Genomic DNA, 27865 nt, shown 5'->3' with positions numbered 1-27865 from the left:
CTGCAAGACTCGGAATACCAGCGGTAGTGAAAAATAGCCTTAACGCTGCTTTTTCACTCATACCGCAAAACTCGTAATCTAGCCGTATGTGACTTAGTTTCTAATAAAGATATTGGTTGTTGGTCTTATCAAAGTGTATTGGAAATTATAGGGTCAACATAGTTTGTCACACATTCAATACAAGCAATCCTATGTGCTCAAAAGCGTCCTCCTGTCTGCAAACTGTGTAGGGGTTACCCAGTCAGACGATTTCTGGCTAAAAACCCTATATAAGTCTCAACAACACATGTCACACACACACCAATAAATTCATTTGTTGTATATTGCTATAGTTACGGACCATAATCATGCCCTATTATACCAGAAACTGGCTGCAAAACTTTTTTACTTGATAGTAATATTGTGCTAAATCACTGTGGCCTAGATTTGGAGTTTGGCGTTAGCCATGAAAACCAGCGTTAGAGGCTCCTAACGCTGGTTTTAGGCTACCTCCGGTATTTGGAGTCACTCAAAAAAGGGTCTAACGCTCACTTTTCAGCCGCGACTTTTCCATACCGCAGATCCCCTTACGTCAATTGCGTATCCTATCTTTTCAATGGGATCTTTCTAACTCCGGTATTTAGAGTCGTGTCTGAAGTGAGCGTTAGAAATCTAACGACAAAACTCCAGCCGCAGAAAAAAGTCAGTAGTTAAGAGCTTTTTGGGCTAACGCTGGTTCATAAAGCTCTTAACTACTGTGCTCTAAAGTACACTAACACCCATAAACTACCTATGTACCCCTAAACCGAGGTCCCCCCACATCGCCGCCACTCGATTAAATTTTTTTAACCCCTAATCTGCCGACCGCCACCTACGTTATACTTATGTACCCCTAATCTGCTGCCCCTAACACCGCCGACCCCTGTATTATATTTATTAACCCCTAATCTGCCCCCCACAACGTCGCCGCCAACTACCTACAATAATTAACCCCTAATCTGCCGACCGCAAAGCGCCGCCAGCTACATTATAGCTATGTACCCCTAATCTGCTGCCCCTAACACCGCCGACCCCTATATTATATTTATTAACCCCTAATCTGCCCCCCACAACGTCGCCTCCACCTGCCTACACTTATTAACCCCTAATCTGCCGACCGGACCGCACCGCTATTATAATAAAGTTATTAACCCCTAATCCGCCTCACTAACCCTATAATAAATAGTATTAACCCCTAATCTGCCCTCCCTAACATCGCCGACACCTAACTTCAAACATTAAAACCTAATCTGCCGACCGGAGATCACTGCTATTCTAATAAATGTATTAACCCCTAAAGCTAAGTCTAACCCTAACACTAACACCCCCCTAAGTTAAATATAATTTTAATCTAACAAATTAATTAACTCTTATTAAATAAATTATTCCTATTTAAAGCTAAATACTTACCTGTAAAATAAATCCTAATATAGCTACAATATTAATTATAATTACATTGTAGCTATTTTAGGATTAATATTTATTTTACAGGCAACTTTGTAATTATTTTAACCATGTACAATAGCTATTAAATAGTTAAGAACTATTTAATAGTTACCTAGTTAAAATAATTACAAAATTACCTGTAAAATAAATCCTAACCTAGGTTACAATTAAACCTAACACTATACTATCATTAAATTAATTAAATAAAATACCTACAATTACCTACAATTAAACCTAACACTACACTATCAATAAATTAATTAAATACAATATCTACAAATAACTACAATGAAATAAACTAACTAAAGTACAAAAAATAAAAAAGAACTAAGTTACAAAAAATAAAAAAATATTTACAAACATAAGAAAAATATTACAACAATTTTAAACTAATTACACCTACTCTAAGCCCCCTAATAAAATAACAAAGACCCCCAAAATAAAAAATGCCCTACCCTATTCTAAATGACTAAAGTTCAAAGCTCTTTTACCTTACCAGCCCTGAACAGGGCCCTTTGCGGGGCATGCCCCAAGAAGTTCAGCTCTTTTTCCTGTAAAAAACATACAATACCCCTCCAACATTACAACCCACCACCCACATACCCCTAATCTAACCCAAACCCCCCTTAAATAAACCTAACACTAAGCCCCTGAAGATCATCCTACCTTGTCTTCACCTCACCAGGTATCACCGATCCGTCCTGGCTCCAAAATCTTTATCCAACCCAAGCAGGGGCTGGCGATCCATCATCAGGTGGCTGAAGAGGTCCAGAAGAGGCTCCAAAGTCTTCATCCTATCCGGGAAGAAGAGTAGATCCGGACCGGCAACCATCATCTTCCATGCGGCATCTTCTATCTTCATCCGATGAGGACCGGCTCCATCCTGAAGACCTCCGACGCTGACCCATCTTCATCCGGCGACGTCCAACTGAAAAATGACGGTTCCTTTAAGGGACGTCAACCAAGATGGCGTCCCTCGAATTCCGATTGGCTGATAGGATTCTATCAGCCAATCGGAATTAAGGTAGGAATATTCTGATTGGCTGATGGAATCAGCCAATCAGAATCAAGTTCAATCCAATTGGCTGATCCGATCAGCCAATCAGATTGAGCTTGCATTCTATTGGCTGATCGGAACAGCCAATAGAATGCAAGCTCAATCTGATTGGCTGATCGGATCAGCCAATCGGATTGAACTTGATTCTGATTGGCTGATTCCATCAGCCAATCAGAATTTTCCTACCTTAATTCCGATTGGCTGATAGAATCCTATCAGCCAATCGGAATTCGAGGGACGCCATCTTGGATGACGTCCCTTAAAGGAACCTTCATTCGGCTAGTAGGCGTCGGGAGAAGAGGATGTTCCGCGTCTGATGGAAGATGATGGCTCCCGAGGAAAGAAGATTGAAGATGCCTGGTATGGTGAAGATAAGGTAGGAAGATCTTCAGGGGTTTAGTGTTAGGTTTATTTAAGGGGGGTTTGGGTTAGATTAGGGGTATGTGAGTGGTGGGTTGTAATGTTGGGGGGGGTATTGTATGTTTTTTTTACAGGCAAAAGAGCTGAACTTCTTGGGGCATGCCCCGCAAAGGGCCCTGTTCAGGGCTGGTAAGGTAAAAGAGCTTTGAACTTTTTTAATTTAGAATAGGGTAAGGCATTTTGTTATTTTGGGGGTCTTTGTTATTTTATTAGGGGGCTTAGAGTAGGTGTAATTAGTTTAAAATTTATTTTTTGTAACTTAGTTCTTTTTATTTGTTGTACTTTAGTTAGTTTATTTCATTGTAGTTATTTGTAGATATTGTATTTAATTAATTTATTGATAGTGTAGTGTTAGGTTTAATTGTAGGTAATTGTAGGTATTTTATTTAATTAATTTAATGATAGTATAGTGTTAGGTTTAATTGTAACTTAGGTTAGGATTTGTTTTACAGGTAATTTTGTAATTATTTTAACTAGGTAACTATTAAATAGTTCTTAACTATTTAATAGCTATTTTACATGGTTAAAATAATTACAAAGTTGCCTGTAAAATAAATATTAATCCTAAAATAGCTACAATGTAATTATAATTTATATTGTAGCTATATTAGGATTTATTTTACAGGTAAGTATTTAGCTTTAAATAGGAATAATTTATTTAATAAGAGTTAATTAATTTCGTTAGATTAAAATTATATTTAACTTAGGGGGGTGTTAGTGTTAGGGTTAGACTTAGCTTTAGGGGTTAATACATTTATTAGAATAGCGGTGAGCTCCGCTCGGCAGATTAGGGGTTAATAAGTGTAGGCAGGTGGAGGCGACGTTGTGGGGGGCAGATTAGGGGTTAATAAATATAATATAGGGGTCGGCTGTGTTAGGGGCAGCAGATTAGGGGTACATAGGGATAATGTAAGTAGCGGCGGTTTACGGAGCGGCAGATTAGGGGTTAATAAGTGTAAGGTTAGGGGTGTTTAGACTCGGGGTACATGTTAGGGTGTTAGGTGCAGACGTAGGAAGTGTTTCCCCATAGCAAACAATGGTGCTGCGTTAGGAGCTGAACGCAGCTTTTTTGCAGGTGTTAGTTTTTTTTTCAGCTCAAACAGCCCCATTGTTTCCTATGGGGGAATCGTGCACAAGCACGTTTTTGAGGCTGGCCGCGTCCGTAAGCAACTCTGGTATCGAGAGTTGAAGTTGCGTTAAAAATGCTCTACGCTCCTTTTTTGGAGCCTAACGCAGCCTTTATGTGGACTCTCAATACCAGAGTTATTTTTATGGTGCGGCCAGAAAAAAGCCGGCGTTAGCTACGTGGGTCCTTACCGACAAAACTCTAAATCTAGCCGTGTGTATATAACACCACTAAAAACGCTAGCATTAATCAATATCCACTGTTTATCAAGCTTGATTGTTTATCTCATATGCTGTTATCACAGTTTCACATGTCTTTGCATCAATCATAGTCAAACTATCTGTTTAATCAATTAGAAACTTTGTTTCTGTTAAAGGTATTAAATATCGGTATTATCACTGTGTGTATTGTACTAAACATTAATTACACACGCCGCCCCTTTAGCCCCGCCCATAGACACATTTCGTCACTAATAAACGTGACTTTGTAATATCCCTAATACCCTGACGAAAGTCACGTTAGTGATACATTGTAATAAGGGGAAATCACTTATCATTAAGATTAATTCTTTAAAGAGATATCTCTTATGTTACTCAAAAATGAGTTTTTTCTAGTATACAAATTCCTTTCTGCTACATAAGATTATATTCAGATTCTGTTAATTTTAGGGTATACTATATTGATGTACCCCTGATAATTGTTCACAGTTGAATTGCAAGATGTATACAGTATATGTGATATTTAAACCTCAATCAGAGGGCGCGATCCGATATACAGCGTACTTTTCGGCGCAAGCAAGGTAACCCGTGCTGCCCGTAGTTTCACCTCGCACATCGGGGTATCCAATATACCCCGCCGGCAGTTGCTAAAGTACCGTAAGTCGAACAAACTAGCGATGTCCAGAAATAAGCGTAAGTACAAATTTCTGGATTCGCCAGTGACTTACGGCACTTTAGAAACTTTTAGAAACGGCGCCTAAAAAAACTAACTAAACTTTTAAATCTGCCGTAACTGTCTAACACGCCTCCCAAAAATAGCCCGACACGTATACCCCTATATCCGCAATCCCCCCTCTCACTCCTAACAATAAAGGTATTAACCCCTAGACCGACAACCCCCCACAACGCAATAAGCCTATCCTAGTATTAATCCCTAAATCGCCGCTCCTGGACCCTGCTGCCACCTATTACCCCCTAGTCTGACCCCCCTACACCGACGCCACCTATATTAAATGTATTACCCCCTAATCTGAGCCCCCTACACCGCCGCCACCTATATTAAATATATTAACCCCTAATCTGACCCCCCTACATCGCCGCCACCTACATAAAATATATTACCCCCTAAACCTAAGTCTAATCCTAACACCCCCTAACTTAATTATTATTTAAATAAATCTAAATAATATTAATATTATTAACTAAATTATTCCTATTTAAAACTAAATACTTATCTATAAAATAAACCCTAAAATAGCTACAATATAATTAATAATTACATTCAAGCTATTTTATGGTTTATATTTATTTTACAGGTAACTTTGTATTTATTTTAACTAGGTACAATAGCTATTAAATAGTTAATAACTATTTAATAGCTACCTAGTTAAAATAATTACAAAATTACCTGTAAAATAAATCCTAACGTAAGTTACAAATACACCTAACACTACACTATCAATAAATTAATTAAATAAGTAATTAAGTAATTCTATTGGCTGATTTGAATAGCCAATAGAATATCAGTAGCTCTTATTTTATTGGCTATTCAAATCAGCGAATAGAATTACAGTAGCTCTCATCCGATTGGCTGATTTGAATTTGAAGGCTCAAATCAGCCAATAGGAATTCAAGGGACGCCATTTTTAGTCGCGTACCTTGAATTCCTATTCAGTGTACGGCGGAGATCGTATGAAGAGGATCCTCCAGGCTCCATAGCTCCGCGGTCTTCAGTTCCAGCGTCGCCGATCTTCAGTTCCAGCATCGCCGGTCTTCAGTTCCAGAGTCGACGGTCTTCAGCTCTGCGGTCATCGGTCTTCAACTCCTCTGCTCCGTGCCGGCTGGTTCCTGGAAGAAGAAGAGGTCGTCGACCCATCTTCATCCGGCGACGTCCAACTGAAGAATGACGGTTCCTTTAAGGGACGTCATCCAAGATGGCGTCCCTCGAATTCCGATTGGCTGATAGGATTCTATCAGCCAATCGGAATTAAGGTAGGAATATTCTGATTGGTTGATGGAATCAGCCAATCAGAATCAAGTTCAATCCGATTGGCTGATCCGATCAGCCAATCAGATTGGGCTCGCATTCTATTGGCTGATCGGAACAGCCAATAGAATGCGAGCTCAATCTGATTGGCTGATCGGATCAGCCAATCGGATTGAACTTGATTCTGATTGGCTGATACCGCGGAGCTATGGAGCCTGGAGGATCCTCTTCATACGATCTCCGCCGTACACTGAATAGGAATTCAAGGTACGCGATTAAAAATGGCGTCCCTTGAATTCCTATTGGCTGATTTGAGCCTTCAAATTCAAATCAGCCAATCGGATGAGAGCTACTGTAATTCTATTCGCTGATTTGAATAGCCAATAAAATAAGAGCTACTGATATTCTATTGGCTATTCAAATCAGCCAATAGAATTACTTAATTACTTATTTAATTAATTTATTGATAGTGTAGTGTTAGGTGTATTTGTAACTTAGGTTAGGATTTATTTTACAGGTAATTTTGTAATTATTTTAACTAGGTAGCTATTAAATAGTTATTAACTATTTAATAGCTATTGTACCTAGTTAAAATAAATACAAAGTTACCTGTAAAATAAATATAAACTCTAAAATAGCTACAATGTAATTATTCGTTATATTGTAGCTATCTTAGGGTTTATTTTATAGGTAAGTATTTAGTTTTAAATAGGAATAATTTAGTTAATAATATTAATATTATTTAGATTTATTTAAATAATAATTAAGTTAGGGGGTGTTAGGGTTAGACTTAGGTTTAGGGGTAATATATTTTATGTAGGTGGCGGCGGTGTAGGGGGGGGCAGATTAGGAATTAATATATTTAATATAGGTGTTGGCGGCGGTGTAGGGGCATCAGATTAGGGGTTAATATATTTAATATAGGCGGCGGCGGTGTAGGGGGGTCAGATTACGGGGTAATATATTTAATATAGTTGGCGGCGGTGTAGGGGGGTCAGATTAGGGGGTAATATATTTAATATAGTTGGCGGCGGTGTAGGGGGGTCAGATTAGGGGGTAATATATTTAATATAGTTGGCGGCGGTGCAGGGGGGGTCAGATTAGGGGGTAATATATTTAATATAGGTGGCGGCGGTATAGGGGGGTCAGATTAGGGGGTAATATATTTAATATAGGTGGCGGTGGTGTAGGGGGGTCAGATTAGGGGGTAATATATTTAATATAGGTGGCGGCGGTGTAGGGGGGTCAGATTAGGGGGTAATATATTTAATATAGGTGGCGGCGGTGTAGGGGGGTCAGATTAGGGGGTAATACATTTAATGTAGGTGGCGGCGGGGTCTGGGAGCGGCTTTTTAGGGGTTAAACACTTTATTAGGTATTGCGGTGAGGGATTGCGGTTGACAGGTAGATAGACATTGCGCATGCGTTAGGTGTTAGGTTTTATTTTTCAGGCATTTTAGGGAGTTACGGTGCTCCAATACTCAGCACAAGGCTTGCTACGCCTGCATTTTGTGGTGAGCTGAAAATATAGTAAGTTTTCTCCATTTTCGACATGTAAGTCCTTACGCTGTATATTGGATACCAAACTGCGCGTGTTTTGTATATCAGTCTATTGGCCAAAAAACTACGGGCGAAGGTAGAAATATACGAGTGTAACTTCTATGTTACGCCCTATATGTGATACCAAACCCGCGCAAAATCTGGCGTCACCGACTTCTGTGGGCGACGCTGCATATCGGATGGGGCCCCAGAGTCTGTTCATTTTAGAGCACCCTGTATTGATGTACTTCTGATTACTGTTCATTATTGAATTGCAAGATGTTTATCTGTGATATTTAAACCTCAATAAAAATTATAAATAAAAAAAACAAAAAAACACAAGAACGCCCTGATTTTTCATAACAATTCTCTTAAATCTGGCATAAGTAGATCACAGTGACAAATTATATAAAAAAGATCACTACTCTCTAAAGTCCGGGCACCAATGGGTTATAGCATCAAACTATAGTGTCTTATTATGGACGCAAAAATATAAGGAGAGCTGTAATAGAGCTTACTAAACATTTTGCCTGAATTACTCTGAAAGGGTTAAAGATTATAATTTCCATAGGCAAGATGCTGGAAGTAGGGTTGCCACTTTAGCCATGTTTTCCTGGACGCTTATGAGTTACACATGCTGCAGGGAATGCTTAGTCCACAGTTTAACTGTTGCTTAGTCCATGTAGAGGGAGTGTGGAGCTATTGTTTACTTTATAACTTCAGTAGCTCTTATTTTATTGGCTATTCAAATCAGCAAATAGAATTACAGTAGCTCTCATCCGATTGGCTGATTTGAATTTGAAGGCTCAAATCAGCCAATAGGAATTCAAGGGACGCCATTTTTAATCGCGTACCTTGAATTCCTATTCAGTGTACGGCGGAGATCGTATGAAGAGGATCCTCCAGGCTCCATAGCTCCGCGGTCTTCAGTTCCAGCGTCGCCGATCTTCAGTTCCAGCATCGCCGGTCTTCAGTTCCAGAGTCGACGGTCTTCAGCTCTGCGGTCATCGGTCTTCAACTCCTCTGCTCCGTGCCGGCTGGTTCCTGGAAGAAGAAGAGGTCGTCGACCCATCTTCATCCGGCGACGTCCAACTGAAGAATGACGGTTCCTTTAAGGGACGTCATCCAAGATGGCGTCCCTCGAATTCCGATTGGCTGATAGGATTCTATCAGCCAATCGGAATTAAGGTAGGAATATTCTGATTGGTTGATGGAATCAGCCAATCAGAATCAAGTTCAATCCGATTGGCTGATCCGATCAGCCAATCAGATTGAGCTCGCATTCTATTGGCTGATCGGAACAGCCAATAGAATGCGAGCTCAATCTGATTGGCTGATCGGATCAGCCAATCGGATTGAACTTGATTCTGATTGGCTGATACCGCGGAGCTATGGAGCCTGGAGGATCCTCTTCATACGATCTCCGCCGTACACTGAATAGGAATTCAAGGTACGCGATTAAAAATGGCGTCCCTTGAATTCCTATTGGCTGATTTGAGCCTTCAAATTCAAATCAGCCAATCGGATGAGAGCTACTGTAATTCTATTCGCTGATTTGAATAGCCAATAAAATAAGAGCTACTGATATTCTATTGGCTATTCAAATCAGCCAATAGAATTACTTAATTACTTATTTAATTAATTTATTGATAGTGTAGTGTTAGGTGTATTTGTAACTTAGGTTAGGATTTATTTTACAGGTAATTTTGTAATTATTTTAACTAGGTAGCTATTAAATAGTTATTAACTATTTAATAGCTATTGTACCTAGTTAAAATATATACAAAGTTACCTGTAAAATAAATATAAACTCTAAAATAGCTACAATGTAATTATCCGTTATATTGTAGCTATCTTAGGGTTTATTTTATAGGTAAGTATTTAGTTTTAAATAGGAATAATTTAGTTAATAATATTAATATTATTTAGATTTATTTAAATAATAATTAAGTTAGGGGGTGTTAGGGTTAGACTTAGGTTTAGGGGTAATATATTTTATGTAGGTGGCGGCGGTGTAGGGGGGTCAGATTAGGAATTAATATATTTAATATAGGTGGTGGCGGCGGTGTAGGGGCATCAGATTAGGGGTTAATATATTTATTATAGGCGACGGCGGTGTAGGGGGGTCAGATTAGGGGGTAATATATTTAATATAGTTGGCGGCGGTGTAGGGGGGTCAGATTAGGGGGTAATATATTTAATATAGTTGGCGGCGGTGTAGGGGGGTCAGATTAGGGGGTAATATATTTAATATAGTTGGCGGCGGTGTAGGGGGGGTCAGATTAGGGGGTAATATATTTAATATAGGTGGCGGCGGTGTAGGGGGGTCAGATTAGGGGGTAATATATTTAATATAGGTGGCGGTGGTGTAGGGGGGTCAGATTAGGGGGTAATATATTTAATATAGGTGGCGGCGGTGTAGGGGGGTCAGGTTAGGGGGTAATATATTTAATATAGGTGGCGGCGGTGTAGGGGGTGTAGGGGGGTCAGATTAGGGGGTAATACATTTAATGTAGGTGGCGGCGGGGTCTGGGAGCGGCTTTTTAGGGGTTAAACACTTTATTAGGTATTGCGGTGAGGGATTGCGGTTGACAGGTAGATAGACATTGCGCATGCGTTAGGTGTTAGGTTTTATTTTTCAGGCATTTTAGGGAGTTACGGTGCTCCAATACTCAGCACAAGGCTTGCTACGCCTGCATTTTGTGGTGAGGTGAAAATGTAGTAAGTTTTCTCCATTTTCGACGCGTAAGTCCTTACGCTGTATTCAGGGGGGCTCTTCTGCAACAACAAGGGACAGTAGCTGATTTTGCCAATCATGTGCCCCCATGAGAGAGGTCCCCTAAACAGCCTAGAAAGTCTGAAAAGGAACATGAGCCTGGATGCTCCCTGACAATTACACCAACATTTATACAGTCTGCAGACAAGGATGTTATTGTGTGGGACTATTATTTGCCTGTGAAGAGATAGGCCATTTAAGACATGACTGTCCCTATATGGAATGTGGTTATGCACAATCATATACTGCAAAAGGGCTGTGTTTAAAGACAAAGTTGACTAAGTTTGTCATGACTGTAGAAATAAATGGTCAGGAAGTTCAAGCCTTAGTTGACTCCGGTTGGAGCACGACTTTAGTATGCCATTCTCTTATGGGAAACAGTATTGTAGTTACAGCAACTGTTTCTGTCCAGGAACATAATATGCAGATGTTAGTAGGGATGGCACCAGTACTTCCCTACCCTGTCATTATCAGGCATGACTGGGAATGATTTGAAACAGTACTGGAGTCAGCAAGTAAGGGGGAAGTTCAATCTTCCTCTTCCCAGTGTATTAAAATTGGAGATATTTTTCCTTTTATGGGATCTGATGTATTTCATACTCATATTAGACTCAAAAAGAGTAAATGTGAAAAAAAGTACTGTATGATGGAAGGTAGCATTTGTGGGAGTAAAAAGTTTGTGATAATTGGGGAAGAAACTTTTAATGCAGAGTGAGTAATCAGATGGAGATATTCCTGATTTGGACCAGGAACTAATCCCAGGGGTTTCTGATTTTATGGCTTTGCAAAGAGAGGATATCTCCCTTAGCAGAGCTTATGACACTGTGTCCTTGGTAGAAGGGAGAGCAGTTAACCACTTTGAGCTCCAGAGTAATTTATTATATCAGCTGTCAAGACAAAGGCACTGGATAATTTTGCCACCAATTGTTGGTACCTACTCCACATAGAAAAGAGATCCTATAAATGGTTCATTATGTTCCTCTATTAGGAAGTTGAAAACTTTTGTGCTTCTTGTCCCGATTTCCAGTTAGTTGCACCTAAAGGTACACAGAAAGCTACATTAGTTCCTCTTACTATAGTTGGACTACCCTTTGAAAGGACAGGGGTTGATCTAGTGCCTCTTGGTATTAATATATACTTGTTATGGTTGATTATGCTACCAGATACCCTGAGACTATTCCTCTTAGATCTACCTCAGCTAAGGTGATAGCTTCTGAATTATTGAAGAAAGAGAGAGTAAGATAGTGAGTGAGAGAGAGATAGAGAGAACGAGAAAGAGAGAAAGAAAGAGAGAGAGAGAGAGAGAGAAAGAGAGACGGAAAGAAGAGAGAGACAGAGAAAGAAGAGAGAGAGAAAGAATAGAAAGAAGAGAGGAGAGAGAGATTGAGGAGAGAGAGAGAGAGATTGAGGAGAGAGAAGAGAGAGAGAGACAGAGAGGAGGAGGAGAGAGAGACAGAGAGAGAGAGATGTATTATTTGTAGTTGTAGATATATGTGTACCATGCTAAGGCTCCTACTTGAAAAGCAAGAATGTAAGCTAAATGTAGCCCCCAATCAGCAAGTGCTATCCAGGGTGCTGAACAAAAAATGGGCCGTCACCTTAGCTTAGATTCCTGCTTTTTCGAATAAAGATAGCAAGAGATCGAAGAAAAATTGACAATAGGAGTAAATTAGAAAGTTGTTTAAAATTGCAGGCTCTATCTGAATTATGAAAGAAAAAAAATTGGGGTTGCTATCCCTTTAACTAGCTTACTCTGCAAAGAGAATTTCTACATTTTCAAAAAGTTCAGGGATAAAGCTTTTTACAGCTGAACTTCAAAGATTTAAATGCCACTCAAGGAAGTTTGCTTTTTTCATTGTTTATTTCTAATAGTCATTTATATATGTGCATGGTTTAAGTACAAAAAATGTGCACGGAAAATAATTTGCACAGAGAGTTTGCTTGTAAACACTTTTAGGGCTAAATTATAAGTGGTGTGCTAACTGTTGTGCACAAGCAATAAAGGGTTTATCGCAGCTCTTTGTGTGCACATGTATTACGAGTTCAAAGTAAATGTGTTCGCTTGAGCACAATTGATTTTAGAGAGTGTCAGGTTAGCGCAACTTCAGAGCTGTGGCTAACTCTTACACTTGACAAAAAAACTTGCACAAAACAAATAAAAAATACATGGAAAAGTACAGTTATACTCATAATATTACTGTCTAATAAAAACTATTTAGATAATATTGCATAAAAAAGTTATAAGGACTCAGATATGAGGTCTCAGGTGTTAGAAAAGAAAAGGATGCAAAGTACTTTAACAGGGATACATACGTACACATGTGCATTGGAGCCATTTGCAGTCAAGTAGCTGAAAATATATAGATATAGGTTTAGGTAAAGATTTATTTAAGAATAATAGAATAAATAGAACATATTCTGCTTTATGAAGAACATTGGAATGTGCACTTAAGTAAACGCAATCAGGTTGGGAGGCGAGTAAGGGTGTTAGATTTTTTCCACTTTTCAACCTCTATTGAAGTCTTTGGGAGTATATGTTAATGTAATCGCGCTATTCGAAGTTCAGTATTTTGCACGCTTCGGGTTAACGATTGTGCAAAACTTTCAACTTATAATACGTGTGCTACCTGATGCACACAAAAAGCTTACTTCTAGCAAATTTAAAGAGCGAGCTGGAGCAATAATTTGTGCCCACTCGTTATCTGTCCCTTAAAGGGAGAGCCAACACCAGAATTTTTGTTGTTTAAAAAACAAAATTTATGCTTACCTGATAAATTTCTTTCTCTTGTGGTGTATCCAGTCCACGGGTTCATCCATTACTTGTGGGATATTCTCCTTCCCAACAGGAAGTTGCAAGAGGACACCCACAGCAGAGCTGTCTATATATCTCCTCCCCTAACTGCCACTCCCAGTCATTCGACCGAAGACAAGCAAGAAAAAAGGAGAAACTACAGGGTGCAGTGGTGACTGTAGTTTAAAAATAAAAAACACCTGCCTTAAAGTGACAGGGCGAGCCGTGGACTGGATACACCACAAGAGAAAGAAATTTATCAGGTAAGTATAAATTTTGTTTTCTCTTGTAAGGTGTATCCAGTCCACGGGTTCATCCATTACTTGTGGGATACCAATACCAAAGCTTTAGGACATGGATGAAGGGAGGGACAAGGCAGGAACTTAAACGGAAGGCACCACTGCCTGCAAGACCTTTCTCCCAAAAATAGCCTCCGAGGAAGCAAAAGTATCAAATTTGTAGAATTTAGAAAAAGTATGAAGCGAAGACCAAGTCGCCGCCTTACAAATCTGTTCAACAGAGGCCTCATTTGTAAAAGCCCATGTGGAAGCTACCGCTCTAGTGGAATGAGCTGTAATTCTTTCAGGAGGCTGCTGGCCAGCAGTCTCATAAGCTAAACGGATTATGATTCTCAGCGAAAAAGAAAGAGAAGATGCCGAAGCCTTTTGGCCTCTCCTCTGTCCAGAGTAGACGACAAACAATGCAGATGTTGACGAAAATCCTTAGTAGACTGTAAATAAAACTTTAAAGCACGAACCACATCAAGATTGTGTAATAGACGTTCCTTCTTTGAAGAAGGATTAGGACACAGTGACGGAACAACAATCTCCTGATTGATATTCTTATTAGATACCACCTTAGGAAGAAACCCAGGTTTGGTACGCAAAACTACCTTATCTGCATGGAAGATCAGATAAGGGGAATCACACTGTAAGGCAGATAGCTCTGAAACTCTTCGAGCCAAAGAGATAGCTACCAAAAACAGAACTTTCCAAGATAAAAGCTTGATATCTATGGAATGCAGAGGTTCAAACGGAACCCCTTGATTAAGAACTAAATTTAAACTCCATGGCGGAGCAACAGGTTTAAACACAGGCTTGATTCTAACTAAAGCCTGACAAAACGCATGAACGTCTGGAACATCTGCCAGACGCTTGTGCAGAAGAATAGACAGAGCAGAAATCTGTCCCTTCAAGGAACTAGCTGACAATCCCTTCTCCAATCCTTCTTGGAGAAAGGATAATATCCTAGGAATCCTGACTTTACTCCATGAGTAACCCTTGGATTCACACCAATGAAGATATTTAAACCATATCTTATGATAGATTTTCCTGGTGACGGGCTTTCGAGCCTGAATTAAGGTGTCAATGACCGACTCGGAGAAACCACGTTTTGATAAAATCAAGCGTTCAATCTCCAAGCAGTCAGCCGCAAAGAAATTAAATTTGGATGTTTGAATGGACCTTGGAGTAGAAGGTCCTACCTCAGTGGCAGAGTCCATGGTGGAAAGGATGACATGTCCACCAGATCTGCATACCAAGTCCTGCGTGGTAAAAAAAGGAAGCTTGGCGTTCTGACGAGACGCCATCAGAGCCAGTTCTGGTTTACCCCATAGTTGAATCAGCTGGGCAAATTCCTCCGGATGGAGCTCCCACTCCCCCGGATGAAAAGTCTGCCGACTTAGAAAATCCGCCTCCCAGTTCTCTACTCCTGGGATATGGATAGCTGAGAGATGGCAAGAGTGAACCTCTGCCCATAGAATTATCTTTGAAACCTCCAACATTGCCAGGGGGCTTCTTGTTCCCCCCTGATGGTTGATATAGGCTACAGTTGTGATATTGTCCGACTGAAATCTGATGAACCTGACCGCATCTAGTTGAGGCCAAGCCTGAAGAGCATTGAATATCGCTCTCAGTTCCAGAATGTTTATTGGAAGGAGGGCTTCCTCCTGAGTCCATGAACCCTGAGCCTTCAGGGAGTTCCAGACTGTGCCCCAGCCCAGAAGGCTGGCATCTGTCGTGACTATAGTCCACTCTGGCCTGCGGAAACTCATTCCCCTGGACAGATGGACCCAAGGAAACCACCAGAGAAGAGAATCCCTGGTCTCTTGATCCAGATTTAGCAGAGGGGACAAATCTGTGTAGTCCCCATTTCACTGATTGAGCATGCAAAGTTGCAGTGGTCTGAGATGTAGGCGGGCAAACGGAACTATGTCCATTGCCGCTACTATTAGGCCGATTACTTCCATACACTGAGCCACTGATGGCCGAGAAGTGGAATGAAGAGCACGGCAGGAAGTTAGAAGCTTTGATAACCTTACATCTGTCAGAAAAAATTTCATTTCTACTGAATCTATCAGTGTTCCTAGGAAGGAAACTCTTGTGAGAGGGGAGAGAGAACTCTTTTCTTCGTTCACCTTCCACCCTTGAGACCTCAGAAAGGCCAGAACAATGTCTGTATGGGACTTGGCGATTTGAAAAGTCGACGCCTGTATCAGAATGTCGTCTAGGTAAGGAGCCACCGCTATGCCCCGTGGCCTTAGAACCGCCAGTAGGGACCCTAGAACCTTCGTAAAGATTCTTGGTGCCGTGGCTAACCTGAAGGGAAGAGCCACAAACTGGTAATTGCTGTCTAAGAAGGCGACCTGAGGAACTGATGATGATCTCTGTGAATCGGAATGTGGAGATAAGCATCCTTTAAGTCCACGGTAGTCATATATTGACCCTCCTGGATTTGTTTAGGATCTTGAGATCCAAGATTGGTCTGAAAGTTCCCTCTTTTTTGGGAACTATAAACAGATTTGAATAGAAGCCCTGCTCCTGTTCCTCTCTTGGAACTGGGTGGATCACTCCCATAACCAGTAGGTCTTGAACACAATGTAAGAATGCCTCTCTCTTTATCAGGTTTACAGATAATTGTGAGAGATGAAATCTGCCCTTTGGAGATGAAGCCTTGAAGTCCAGACGATATCCCTGAGAAACAATCTCTAATGCCCAGGGATCCTCGACGTCTTTTGCCCAAGCCTGGGCGAAGAGAGAAAGTCTGCCCTCTACTAGATCCGGTCCCGGATCGGGGGCTACTCCTTCATGCTGTCTTATATGGGGGCAGCAGGTTTTTTGGCCTGCTTCCCCTTGTTCCAAGCCTGGTTCGGTCTCCAGACTGGTTTGGACTGGGCAAAATTTCCCTCTTGTTTTGCATTAGAGGAAACTGAAGCTGCGCCACACTTGAAGTTTCGAAATGAACGAAAATTATTCTGTTTGGTCCTTAATTTATTGGACCTATCCTGAGGAAGGGCGTGACCTTTTCCTCCAGTAATATCAGAAATGATCTCCTTCAGGCCCGGCCCGAATAGGGTCTGTCCTTTGAAGGGGATGTTAAGAAGCTTAGACTTTGAAGTAACGTCTGCTGACCAGGACTTAAGCCATATCGCCCTGCGCACCAGAATGGCAAAACCTGAATTCTTAGCCATTAGTTTGGTTAGATGAAAAACGGCATCAGAAATAAAGGAATTAGCTAACTTGAGAGCTTTAATCCTGTCTAAAATATCATCTAGCGGGATCTCCACCTGTAGAGCCTCCTCAAGAGACTCCAACCAAAAAGCTGCTGCAGCAGTAACTGGGGCAATGCATGCAAGAGGCTGGAGAATAAAACCTTGATGGATAAAAATTTTCTTAAGGAGACCCTCTAATTTTTTATCCATAGGATCTAAGAAAGCACAACTGTCCTCGACGGGGATAGTTGTATGCTTAGCTAGGGTAGAAACAGCATCCTCCACCTTAGGGACTGTCTGCCACGAGTCCCATATAGCGACATCTGTGGGAAACATCTTTTTAAAAGCAGTAGGGGGAGAGAACGGAACACCTGGTCTATCCCATTCCTTAGTAATAATTTCTGAGAACCTCTTAGGGACTGGAAAGGCATCAGTGTAAACAGGCACTGCAAAGTATTTGTCCATTTTACACAATTTCTCTGGAACTACAATGGGGTCACAGTCATCCAGAGTCGCTAAAACCTCCCTGAGCAATAAGCGGAGGTGTTCAAGCTTAAATTTAAAGGCTGTCATTTCAGAATCGGACTGAAGTAACGTCTTTCCTGAATCTGAAATCTCACCCTCAGAAAGCAACTCCCTTGCCGCGGCTTCGGAGCATTGTGAGGGTATATCAGACATAGCTACTAAAGCGTCAGAAAGCTCTGTATTTGTTCTAGCCCCAGAGCTGTCTCGCTTTCCTTGTAACCCTGGCAGTTTGGACAATACCTCTGTGAGGGTATTAGTCATAACTGCCGCCATGTCTTGTAAGGTAAACGCATTGGACGCGCTAGATGTACTTGGCGTCGCTTGAGCGGGAGTTATAGGTTCTGACACGTGGGGAGAGCTAGATGGCATAACCTCCCTTTTGTCAGTCTGAGAAACCTCTGGTGATAAATCTTTAAATGCCATAATATGGTCTTTATAATTTATAGAAATTTCAGTACATTTGGTACACATTCTAAGAGGGGGTTCCACAATGGCTTCTAAACATATTGAACAAGGAGTTTCCTCTATGTCAGACATGTTTAACAGACTAGTAATGAGACCAGCAAGCTTGGAAAACACTTTAATAAATGTGAAACAGCAATTAAACAACAACGGTACTGTGCCTTTAAGAGAAAAAAATTATCACATAAACTGCAAAACAGTGTTAAAAAGTAGTAAACTCTTCGAAATTTTTACAGTGTGTATAAGGGACTAAAGCAGCATTGCACCCACTTGCAAATGGATGATTAACCCTTTAGGCCCCAAACCGGATTTGAAAAACGTTAAAAAACGTTAATAAACAGTTAAACACCTTGCCACAGCTCTGCTGTGGCTCCTACCTGCCCTCAAATACGATTTAGGGAAGAAATAAGCCCTCTATAGTGGTCCTCAGATGCCAGAGGACTCTTTTGGGGAAGATGGATGTCTCAGTCTGAATAAGAACTGCGCATCTAGAGCGCGAAAATAGGCCCCTCCCACCATGCACTTGATGTCAGAGGGCCTTAAGAAAATACTCCTAGGAGTATCTGACTAGCCATGTGGAAACTAGGCCCCAAAAAACGATTTATCACCCTCAGAGAAAAAACGTTCTTTCTATATAACATGTAAACGTTTTGACACCAAGAAATATGAGTATTAACATGAATATTACCCTTTTTTGTAAGCATGATCCCAGTCGTTGTTAAATCACTGCATCAGGCTTACCTCAATTATACAAGGATCTGTCAGCATTTTCTAGATCTTATCATCTCTCTAGAAATAAATATACTGAACATACAAAGCAGGTAAACTGCAAACCGTTCCCCCAACTGAAGTCTTTCCCATACTCTTCAGTTATGTGTGAGAACAGCAATGGACCTTAGTTACAAACCGCTAAGATCATCAACCTCCAGGCAGATTCTTCTTCTAATTTCTGCCTGGGAGTAAAACAGTACTACGTCGGTACCGATTAAAAATAACAAACTTTTGATTGAAGTTAAAAACTACACTAAGTCACCACATATCTCTTATACTTCCTATCTTGTCGAGAGTTGCAAGAGAATGACTGGGAGTGGCAGTTAGGGGAGGAGCTATATAGACAGCTCTGCTGTGGGTGTCCTCTTGCAACTTCCTGTTGGGAAGGAGAATATCCCACAAGTAATGGATGAACCCGTGGACTGGATACACCTTACAAGAGAAATATAGATAATCCCTTTATTACCCATTCTCCAGTTTTGCATAACCAACACAGTTATAATAATATACTTTTTACCTCTGTGATTACCTTGTATCTATGCCTCTACAAAATTCCCCCATTATTTTGACAGATTTGCATTTTAGCCAATCAGTGCTGACTTTACGTGCCTGAGTTCAATGTTATCTATATAACAAACATAAACTAACGCCCTCTAGTGGTGAAAAACTGTCAAAATGCATTCAGATTAGAGGCGGCCTTAAAGGTCTAAGGAATTAGCATATGAGCCTACCTAGATTTAGCCTTCAACTAAGAATACAAAGAAAACAAAGCAAAATTGATGATAAAAGTATATTAATAAGTTGTTTAAAATTACATGCCCTATTTGAATCATGCAAGTTTTTTTTGTACTTGACTGTCCCTTTTATCTTAATTATCAAGCTCTGTCTACTAGTGTAAGAAATTACATTAGGATATGTAAAACTCTGCTTTCCTCCCAAAACACTCTTCTTCCTTCTGTTGTTAAATAGGGAGCTTTTAGGTAAGGTGGTACAGTATTTTTCTAGTATTGTGGATAAGCCTAGAGACAGTAAATTCAAAATTCTCATGATTCAGAAAGCATGCAAAGAAATGGAAAGTTTAAACAACTTTCTAGTTTAATTCTACTATCTATCTTGCTATGTTTTCTTTATATCCTTTGTTGAATACCATACCTAGGTAGAATCAGGAGCAGCAATGCACTACTGGGAGCTAGCTGCTTATTGGTTGCTGCACATATAAGTTTCTTGTCATTAGCTCCCAGTAAGGCATTGCTGCTCCTTCAATAACGTATAATCAGAGAATGAAGCAAATTTGATAATAGAAGTAAATTGAAAAGATGTTTAAAATGTTATGTTCTATCTGAATTGTGGTTCGTAAATGGAATTTGTGTTTTTATTGTCAGTGTGCTACTTACATTAGTGTCTATTTAACTGACCTGGAGCACTCTAACAATAATAAGATAGTCTGAAATTAGCTGAAGCTAGCTTCCAGTAGTGCATTACTGTTCCTTCAACAAAGGATACCAAGAGAATGAAACACATGTGATAATTTAAGTAAATTGAAAGTTGTTTAAAATTTTATGATCTATCTGAATCCTGAAGAAAAAATGTGGGTTTTCCACTCATATGTCCAACATACATCATTAAAATATACAGTGTAACATTAAACCTTAAATGAATACTGTATATAGCAAATTTAAGCGTGCTAGCTAAAAAGATTGTTAGGAAAGAATTTAAGAATTTTAGATTTTAAGAAGAGACATTATGAAACATTTTTGTAAAAAAATATTTTTATTACATTATTCTTATGATCAAATAGTTAGAGCAGGACTCTAAAATAAATACAGTTTTAAAGAAAAAAAAGCTTGATGTTCAGTTAATGCATTAAGTGGACAATCTCCCCATATTTACAATTGAACTCAGATTATTTTAGGTCAGGATATATGGAAGTAAGATAAGATAACTTTCTGTAACTCTGAATCACAGTTTCTCTAATAAAATAAACAAGTGCAAATAATACAATTCAGTGGTATATTATACCCTAGGACCAATCCTGACCACTGCCTGCCCCTTACTTCTCAACTAATCACAGCTCAGTGCTTTGCATATAAACTATGGATGATCTATTATGGATCAAAATATATAAGTAACCAAAGGTAGTTGTCTCCATTCCTACTATTTTCCACCCTTGGTCTTGTATTAACATAACTGAAAGTGCCTACAATATAGTAATATTGCTCTAGTGTATATCATTCAGAGAGAAATAATGCCAGCAGGATGGAACTAGGGCTGTCACCCTACTAATATTTCACCACCATGGCTGCTATTTTCAAGGACAAGTCAGGGTAAATAATAAAGAATACATATAAAACTAAGGGCCCTGTTATAACTTCAGTTTCAACAATATACTGTACAATTATTTATCCAAGAGCAATGGCAACCTAAGGTGGGGCTGAGATGAATTATGTATAGATTTGCATCTCCGTAATAGACATGCATGTGGTATGTCCAGCAGTAAATTCCTTATAGTGTCTTCTGAAATGCAATATATTTCAAGGTGCTGTTTAAAAATATAATCAGAGTATATGTAAGTCCATTAAGTGCTTTGTTTATCTGCACAGAAGACATGTTGCAACATAATTCCCCCAATAATATGTTTGACCAAAGCAGTACAGGGCTGAAGCAGCTCAAAAGAGGGTATTAATTAGAAGTGAAGGCACCACCATGTTGCCATGTCCTATATGGATGCCACTCTGCTGTATGCTGTAAGTAAACAGTAGCTGCTAGTTTTCTTTTCAGTTTGTGCTACTTGGTGAACAAGGTTTCAAGCAACAGATCTTCCAAATTGATCTCTCCTGAGATTGGTTTAAAAAAAAGTTCTGTAATAACATTGGCATCAACTCGTTTGATAAGATCAAGCGCTTCAAGCATCCACCTGAAGCGAACCTGGTTTGTACTGTGCATCATCGAAGTGAATTCCATCAGTGTGTGCCAGGCTTCCAGCTGCAGGGTGTGTACATAATGTGGGAATCTCATCCCGCTGATATCTGGGGAGAGAGAAAAGAAAACCTTACAAAACAGCCTATGTATCGTAGCCTACACAATATAAATATAAAAATATTATTTTTGCAGTACATTTACAGTGATTGTTTTTTTAATATGCAGAGGTAGTTATTTATGCTCAATGAAGCATGTGATGGTTTATTACTATCGATATTAATAATGTGCTGTTTAATTGGGGATATATATGTATCATCTATCTATTCCTTAAAGCTTATTAAATAAGGATATGGGATCAGTTCTATAAAGGAAGATATCTGAGCCTCCTCTGTGTGATAAATGGCACAGTCGAGGCATAAAAATACAAACAAACAATAAATTAAAATTAATTTTTCAGTAAAACTGTGCACATTTTCCTTTGCTTCCCACATACATGGCACAAGCTGAAAATGGAAGCAACTGCACATTGTTAGCCTTTGAGTAGCCCAGCTACCTAACTCCCTGCACCGTAACTTTATCTAGATCAGAGTTGCTCAACCTAAGGCTTTGAATGAAAATGCAGACCTCTTGTGCTTTTTATTGGGCCGCAACTTCCCCATCCAACCTCTATCACTCTCCTTTTTTAAAACATAGAGTAGTCAACACTACTGCTGTCCCATGTTTGTCTTCTCTGGATTGATCCATTGCACATGAGACAAGCGGCTAACATCATAAGGTTAGGTTTAAGGTAAAGGTTAGAATCAGAACTAGGATTAAGAGTAGCATTGACCTCTTGGATGCAAAGTATTGCACATCTCTCTAGGAGTAAAGTCATTGAGTTTGGATGCATTCATAGTATAGTTTTTAACACAGTGTAATTTTGCCACTATTAATAACTGTTTTTGACATTTTTTACCTCTGTGGCCCTTACAGTATCACAACCTTATGCTATGCTATTTAATAGTAAGTCTAGTACAAGAGATTGTCTGCATTCAGTAGCTCTAAAAGCTCGTCAGGCCTCCTTACTTAGCATATTTAGTTTCACAAAACATGACAATAAAAAAACATATATTGCAAGCACAATGGTGAGGAATATTTATATAGAAACATCAATACAAACCTGAAAGAAAGGGAAATTACAGAACTGCAGTACATTTGATAAGGAGTTTTATGCCATAAACAAATTAAATTTTATTACTTTTGTCCTCGTTGAACGGAGATAAAAAAGGAAAAAACTACTGGCTCAGCCACCCCCCTTTTCTTCAGATTTTCTCAAGGTGACTATAAAAGTAAGCTCACGTAAGACACCACACACTGTTTTATGCATGACATACAGTTATGTATAGTTTTATTTAACCCTTCTTATACCTCAACAAACCTTGTTCCCTTTTTACAGCATCTCTATTCATCTTCTTTAGCTCAGCACATTTGTTTCAGTACATCGGAGTATCCTATTTACTGACAACTACACAAACCCATCACCACATCAGGGGCCTGATGATGAAAAAGTTACCATCATTGACAGAAATTACATTAAATGTTTGCAGGTATCTCCTGGATAGTTAGATAAACAGCTCACAGTACTGACAAGACTTCTTAGATAATCTCACTAGAGCGGAGAGCTTTAGATCATCGGGCCCTTAGTCTCTAAACACCAGACCACATTCCAGGAATGAGTGCCAGCTTAGCACAACGATGACCATGTCATACACCTGGATAACATATCCACTAAACACTGCACATATAAAAGCAGCAACAAGGCCACACATCAATGTATCAGATACAAATGCCACCAGAAACTCCACAATTGTGCTCCCACTGAACAATCCACACTACAACTTCATACATTTACCTACCATTGTTCATATTAGTGCAGCACATATTCTCGTTCTGATTTCTGCTCCATCACCTTGTTTTCTGACTTCCCATTCAGTGTCTCTTTTAACCTCTCACATCATTTCTATATCCCCTTTCATTAACTCTGTGTGTCTCCTTGTCTTTTTCTCTCCCCTACTAATTATTTAACTGTGCTTCCATGCCCACTATCAATCTCACATAATGTTTGTGCTTTATGTCCATTTACAGTATCTTTGCATCTACATTTGCAATTTATTTGTAACACCAGCCAGGGAAGTATTCCCCTCATAGAAGGCACCCCTAGACAGTTGACCACTTTGCCTAATGGATAATGTGGCCCTGTATGTTCGCTATTTGTTTCAATAAACTCTCTATGAATTCAACCTCAAATGCTTACCTTTAATATTATATCTACTATTTTATATTATTTCTCTATCTAGTGTGCTGACAGAGAATAACTGGCATGCGGACAGAAAAAAGACCACTTGGTCCCCATGGTTGATGAATTGAACAAATATTTTCTAGAAAAGGGGTTTTATGTATTAATGGCTTTTATATTCATGTGTTTATGTATTAAGACATTTGTTTTTCTATTAAACTTTTATTTTTATTTTTGGATAAGTAGAATTAAGAACTAGATATATTCTACAATGAGAACTGCCTCATTAGAATGTGAAGTACTAATAAAACTGTAACATTTTATACCCAGGGTGGGTAAAATCCTCAATACAGTCATAAAAGTTAATATTTTTAGAAATTTGAGAGTCCTTGCAAAAGTATGCAAACTGCTGTCAAAGGCCACATTCCAATCCATACAATTTTGCGGTGTAATTCCGTAGCTTGGGTGATGTTTGTCTTTATTAAAATTATTTTTATTTTCTGTGCCATTCCTATCTATTTAAATAGTTGGGGTGTCTTAATTTTATATACAATTAAACACAAATCTGGTTAAACTTGAAAAAAAACCTAAATAACAGGGAGTTTATTCATAGGATTTCACAGTCATTTACTGAAACAAAACGTACTCTCCCAAAGCAAAAGTGAAGCTTAGCCTATTTATTCAGTATTGATAGGGACTGACTAATATATTTTAATATAGGTTTTGTTTTACATAACCTTTAATATCAATTTGTGAAATATAAAATTTTAATTTCATATAACTTAATTGCAATTAAAAATAAACATATATTATCTGTGCTATATTTTAACATAACGTTTTATTAAATTGGGAAGATATCATGTTTATTATTATGTAAAAAGGTGCAGGAGAACTGTTTTCTGATGGACCGAAATGTTGTATTTGAGTTTCTGTGGTGCAAAGCCAATGTGTTTTATAATCCAACACATTACCTAGGTAAGAGAGCTTTTGCAAGAATGTCTTTTCTTTTATAAACTAAAATACTTTCATAATAATTAAGTAATTATATTGGACAGTTCCCTATTAGTCTAATGATACATTTAGTTCACTCTTTTTTTGTTATTCTATTGATACTATTTTTTATTTATTTTAAAAAAATACACCAAAGACTTAAAGGGACATGAAACCCAAAATATTTATTTCATTATTCAGATAGACAATACAATTTTAAACAACATTCCAATTTACTTCTATTATCTAATTTGCTTCATTCTTTAGATATCCTTTGTTGAAGCAATAGCAATGCCCATGGGGGAGCAAATTATATGAGGCATCTATGTGCAGCCACCAATCAGCAGCTAATGAGCCTATTAAAATATGATTTTCAACAAAGGATATCAAGAAAACGAAGCAAATTAGATAATAGAAGTAAATTGGAAAGTTGTTTAAATTGCATGCTCTTTCTAAATCATGAAAGAAAAAAAAAATGAATTTCATGTTCCTTTACTATAAGTATTTTTTAGAAAATAATAATATAATAGCAATAATAATTATACATAACCTATGAACTAATACTCTCAAAAGACTAACAAAACAGTAAGAGCATGTTAATATTTACAATAGTTCACTCATTTACTATATGATTGTAGTGCATATTCAGCTTGTTATAAAGAACTCTTAACACTTTAGCCGTCAGAATAAAATGTTGTTTTGTTTTTTTTGTTCTGAGATCATAGGAATATACAGATGTTTCTTCCAACAGAAAGTTCTTTGAGCTTCTATTGAATCTAGTGAGGTATGACCAAGAAAATAAATTCTTTTTTTATATTTGTCCCAAAGAAAATCTTGTTGTTAAATCTTTTTATAGATATTTTTGTGATTCAGACAGAGCCTACCATTTAAAAAAAAACTTTCCAATTTACTTCTATTATCAAATTTGATTCTTTCCCATGAAATTCTATGTTGAAGAGATACCTAGGTAGGCATCTGGAACACTATATGGCAGGAAATAGTGCTCTTGCAAATGGATAACATTCTTGCAAAACTGCTGCCATATAGAGCTCCAGAAATGGGCTGGCATCTAAGCTTAAGTCCCTGCTTTTCAACAAAATATCCCAAGAGAACAAAAAAAACTGATAATAGAAGTAAATTAGAAAGTTGTTTAAAAATGCTGCTCTAACTGAGTCATGAAAGAAAAAATGTAGGTTTCATGTCTCTTTAAGGTCTTGCAGGTCACTTCTTTTCCTTGTGAGGTTATCTTAGAGAAGGGTTCCTAACTCAGGTTTTCAGTATGTCCCATCTACAGTATGGCTGATATAATCATCACCTGTTCATTAAATGCAGTTCCGTAATATTTTTTCATCCAAGATAATTCTACTAAAATCTGGCATGCTAGTGACCAATGAGGACTGGAGTTGGGAAACCCCATCCCAGTATATACTACGGCACATCTTCCTATATTATTATGTTAATTCTCCAAAAGATATTATAGGTGAAAGCAATATTCTAACTGACAAAGCACCCTTTTGTTATCTCAGCACCTTTATATAATAGGCAATTTCTCATACTGCACTATTCACTATATATATATATATATATATATATATATATATATATATATATATATACTGTATATACTGTGTATATATATATATATATATATATATATACTCTATATACTGTATGTGTAAATATATATATATATATATATATATATAACATTTATTTATTTTAATTTAGGGATACTGGTGCATTATTTTACACTAATTTTCATCTGCAAACAGGAGCAAGAACAGGGCACACAATTGTTGATGAAAATTTTAGAATTATTACACTTAAATAATAATAAAATAATATATCTTTATTAAAACTAATTGTATCCAGCCAGAACTCTAAAACAAGAATGCATCAGTGATGTGAAAGCTAAAATATAGTCATAAGTATTACCTGGGTTGAACAGAACCAGTCCCTTAAGATAGGCATATTCCTTTGCACAGATGTCTAAATTCCAGAATTTGCGCAGACACATTTGAATTCTCTTTACATCTATTAATGGGACTCCATTAGTATCAGTTCTTAATGAGACATCACCAACACCATCTGATTGATTAAGAAGGATTTTCTTCAATAAACTGGGGGCAGACTGTTCTTGCAGCTCAAAATGAACTTTATCTTGAGCAAGGCCCATAACAAAGAGTGGAGCCCAACATTTTTGAACAAGCAACATCTGGTCCTCTTGTGGTAACTGATAGAAGGATGGAACATTTCTGATAAAAGCCACTGTCTTCAGTAGTACCTCGGATGCCTTTTTGCAGGTGACTTCAGGATTCTTCAGAGACACTTTTTGATTGTCCTCACAAGGGCATCCTCTTGCAGAGCTACAGATATGTAAATGACTGTCATGCTGGGTGTTATTTTTCTTGTTGAGCATTTGAAACAGAATACTGTTGACCGGATCTCGATTACATTGACATTTTCTATATTTTTCAGAAGTGCAAGCCATGACTGCGCTGCAAAGAGTGGAGAGTGAAGATCATGAACTGATACACACAATTTCTGACAGACAAAGCAGATTTTCTGCCAAACTAGTAGGTGTGCTGTTCTTTTTATATGCTCAGCAAGTTGAACAGTAATATGACTGTGTTCTAAAATTACCTTGAACTTTATTCCTAGTAGAGTGTTTTCATTCACAAGATGCAAGGCGTGGCCTATGCTGCACTATCTAGAAAGACTGTATCTGAATGAGGGAGCTGGTTGCTGATAGTAATGGAACAATAAGTAAAGTGTTGTTTACCATCCCTTGTCACTATGATAATGGTGGAAAGCTGTGCCATGATATCAAGGACACTTATCAGGCTGCCAACAGTGATAGCTTTGCAGCGTTAAGAAATTTGTCATTTTAGTTTGTCCTTGAAAGACCAATCAATACACAACAGTATTAAATATAGAAACATTAAGGGACATTAAACACTAAATACATGCTAGATAGAATGATGCAAAGAAAAGATTAGTCCATGACTAACATGTAGATGTATTTTTTAAAGTTTCATTAGTTGTTTAAAAAGTG

General features: G+C 38.4%; 1 protein-coding gene across 1 annotated transcript; it reads right to left on the bottom strand.

The window, feature by feature from the left end:
• Nucleotides 1-21410: 21410 nt before the first annotated feature.
• LOC128655471 (nuclear receptor subfamily 0 group B member 2-like) lies at nt 21411-27313 on the bottom strand (the record flags this gene model as incomplete). The annotated part of the gene is made up of 2 exons (XM_053709082.1): nt 21411-21652; nt 26746-27313. Coding segments are annotated over 2 exons (810 nt in total), but the record flags the coding sequence as incomplete, so codon positions are not given.
• Between the last annotated feature and the right edge of the window lie 552 nt (nt 27314-27865).

This window comes from Bombina bombina, chromosome 4 (assembly GCF_027579735.1).
Source record: "Bombina bombina isolate aBomBom1 chromosome 4, aBomBom1.pri, whole genome shotgun sequence".
Classification (NCBI taxonomy): Eukaryota; Metazoa; Chordata; class Amphibia; order Anura; family Bombinatoridae; genus Bombina; species Bombina bombina.
The sequence above is the reverse complement of the archived record's forward strand: the minus strand, read 5'-3'. Positions and strand labels throughout refer to the sequence as shown.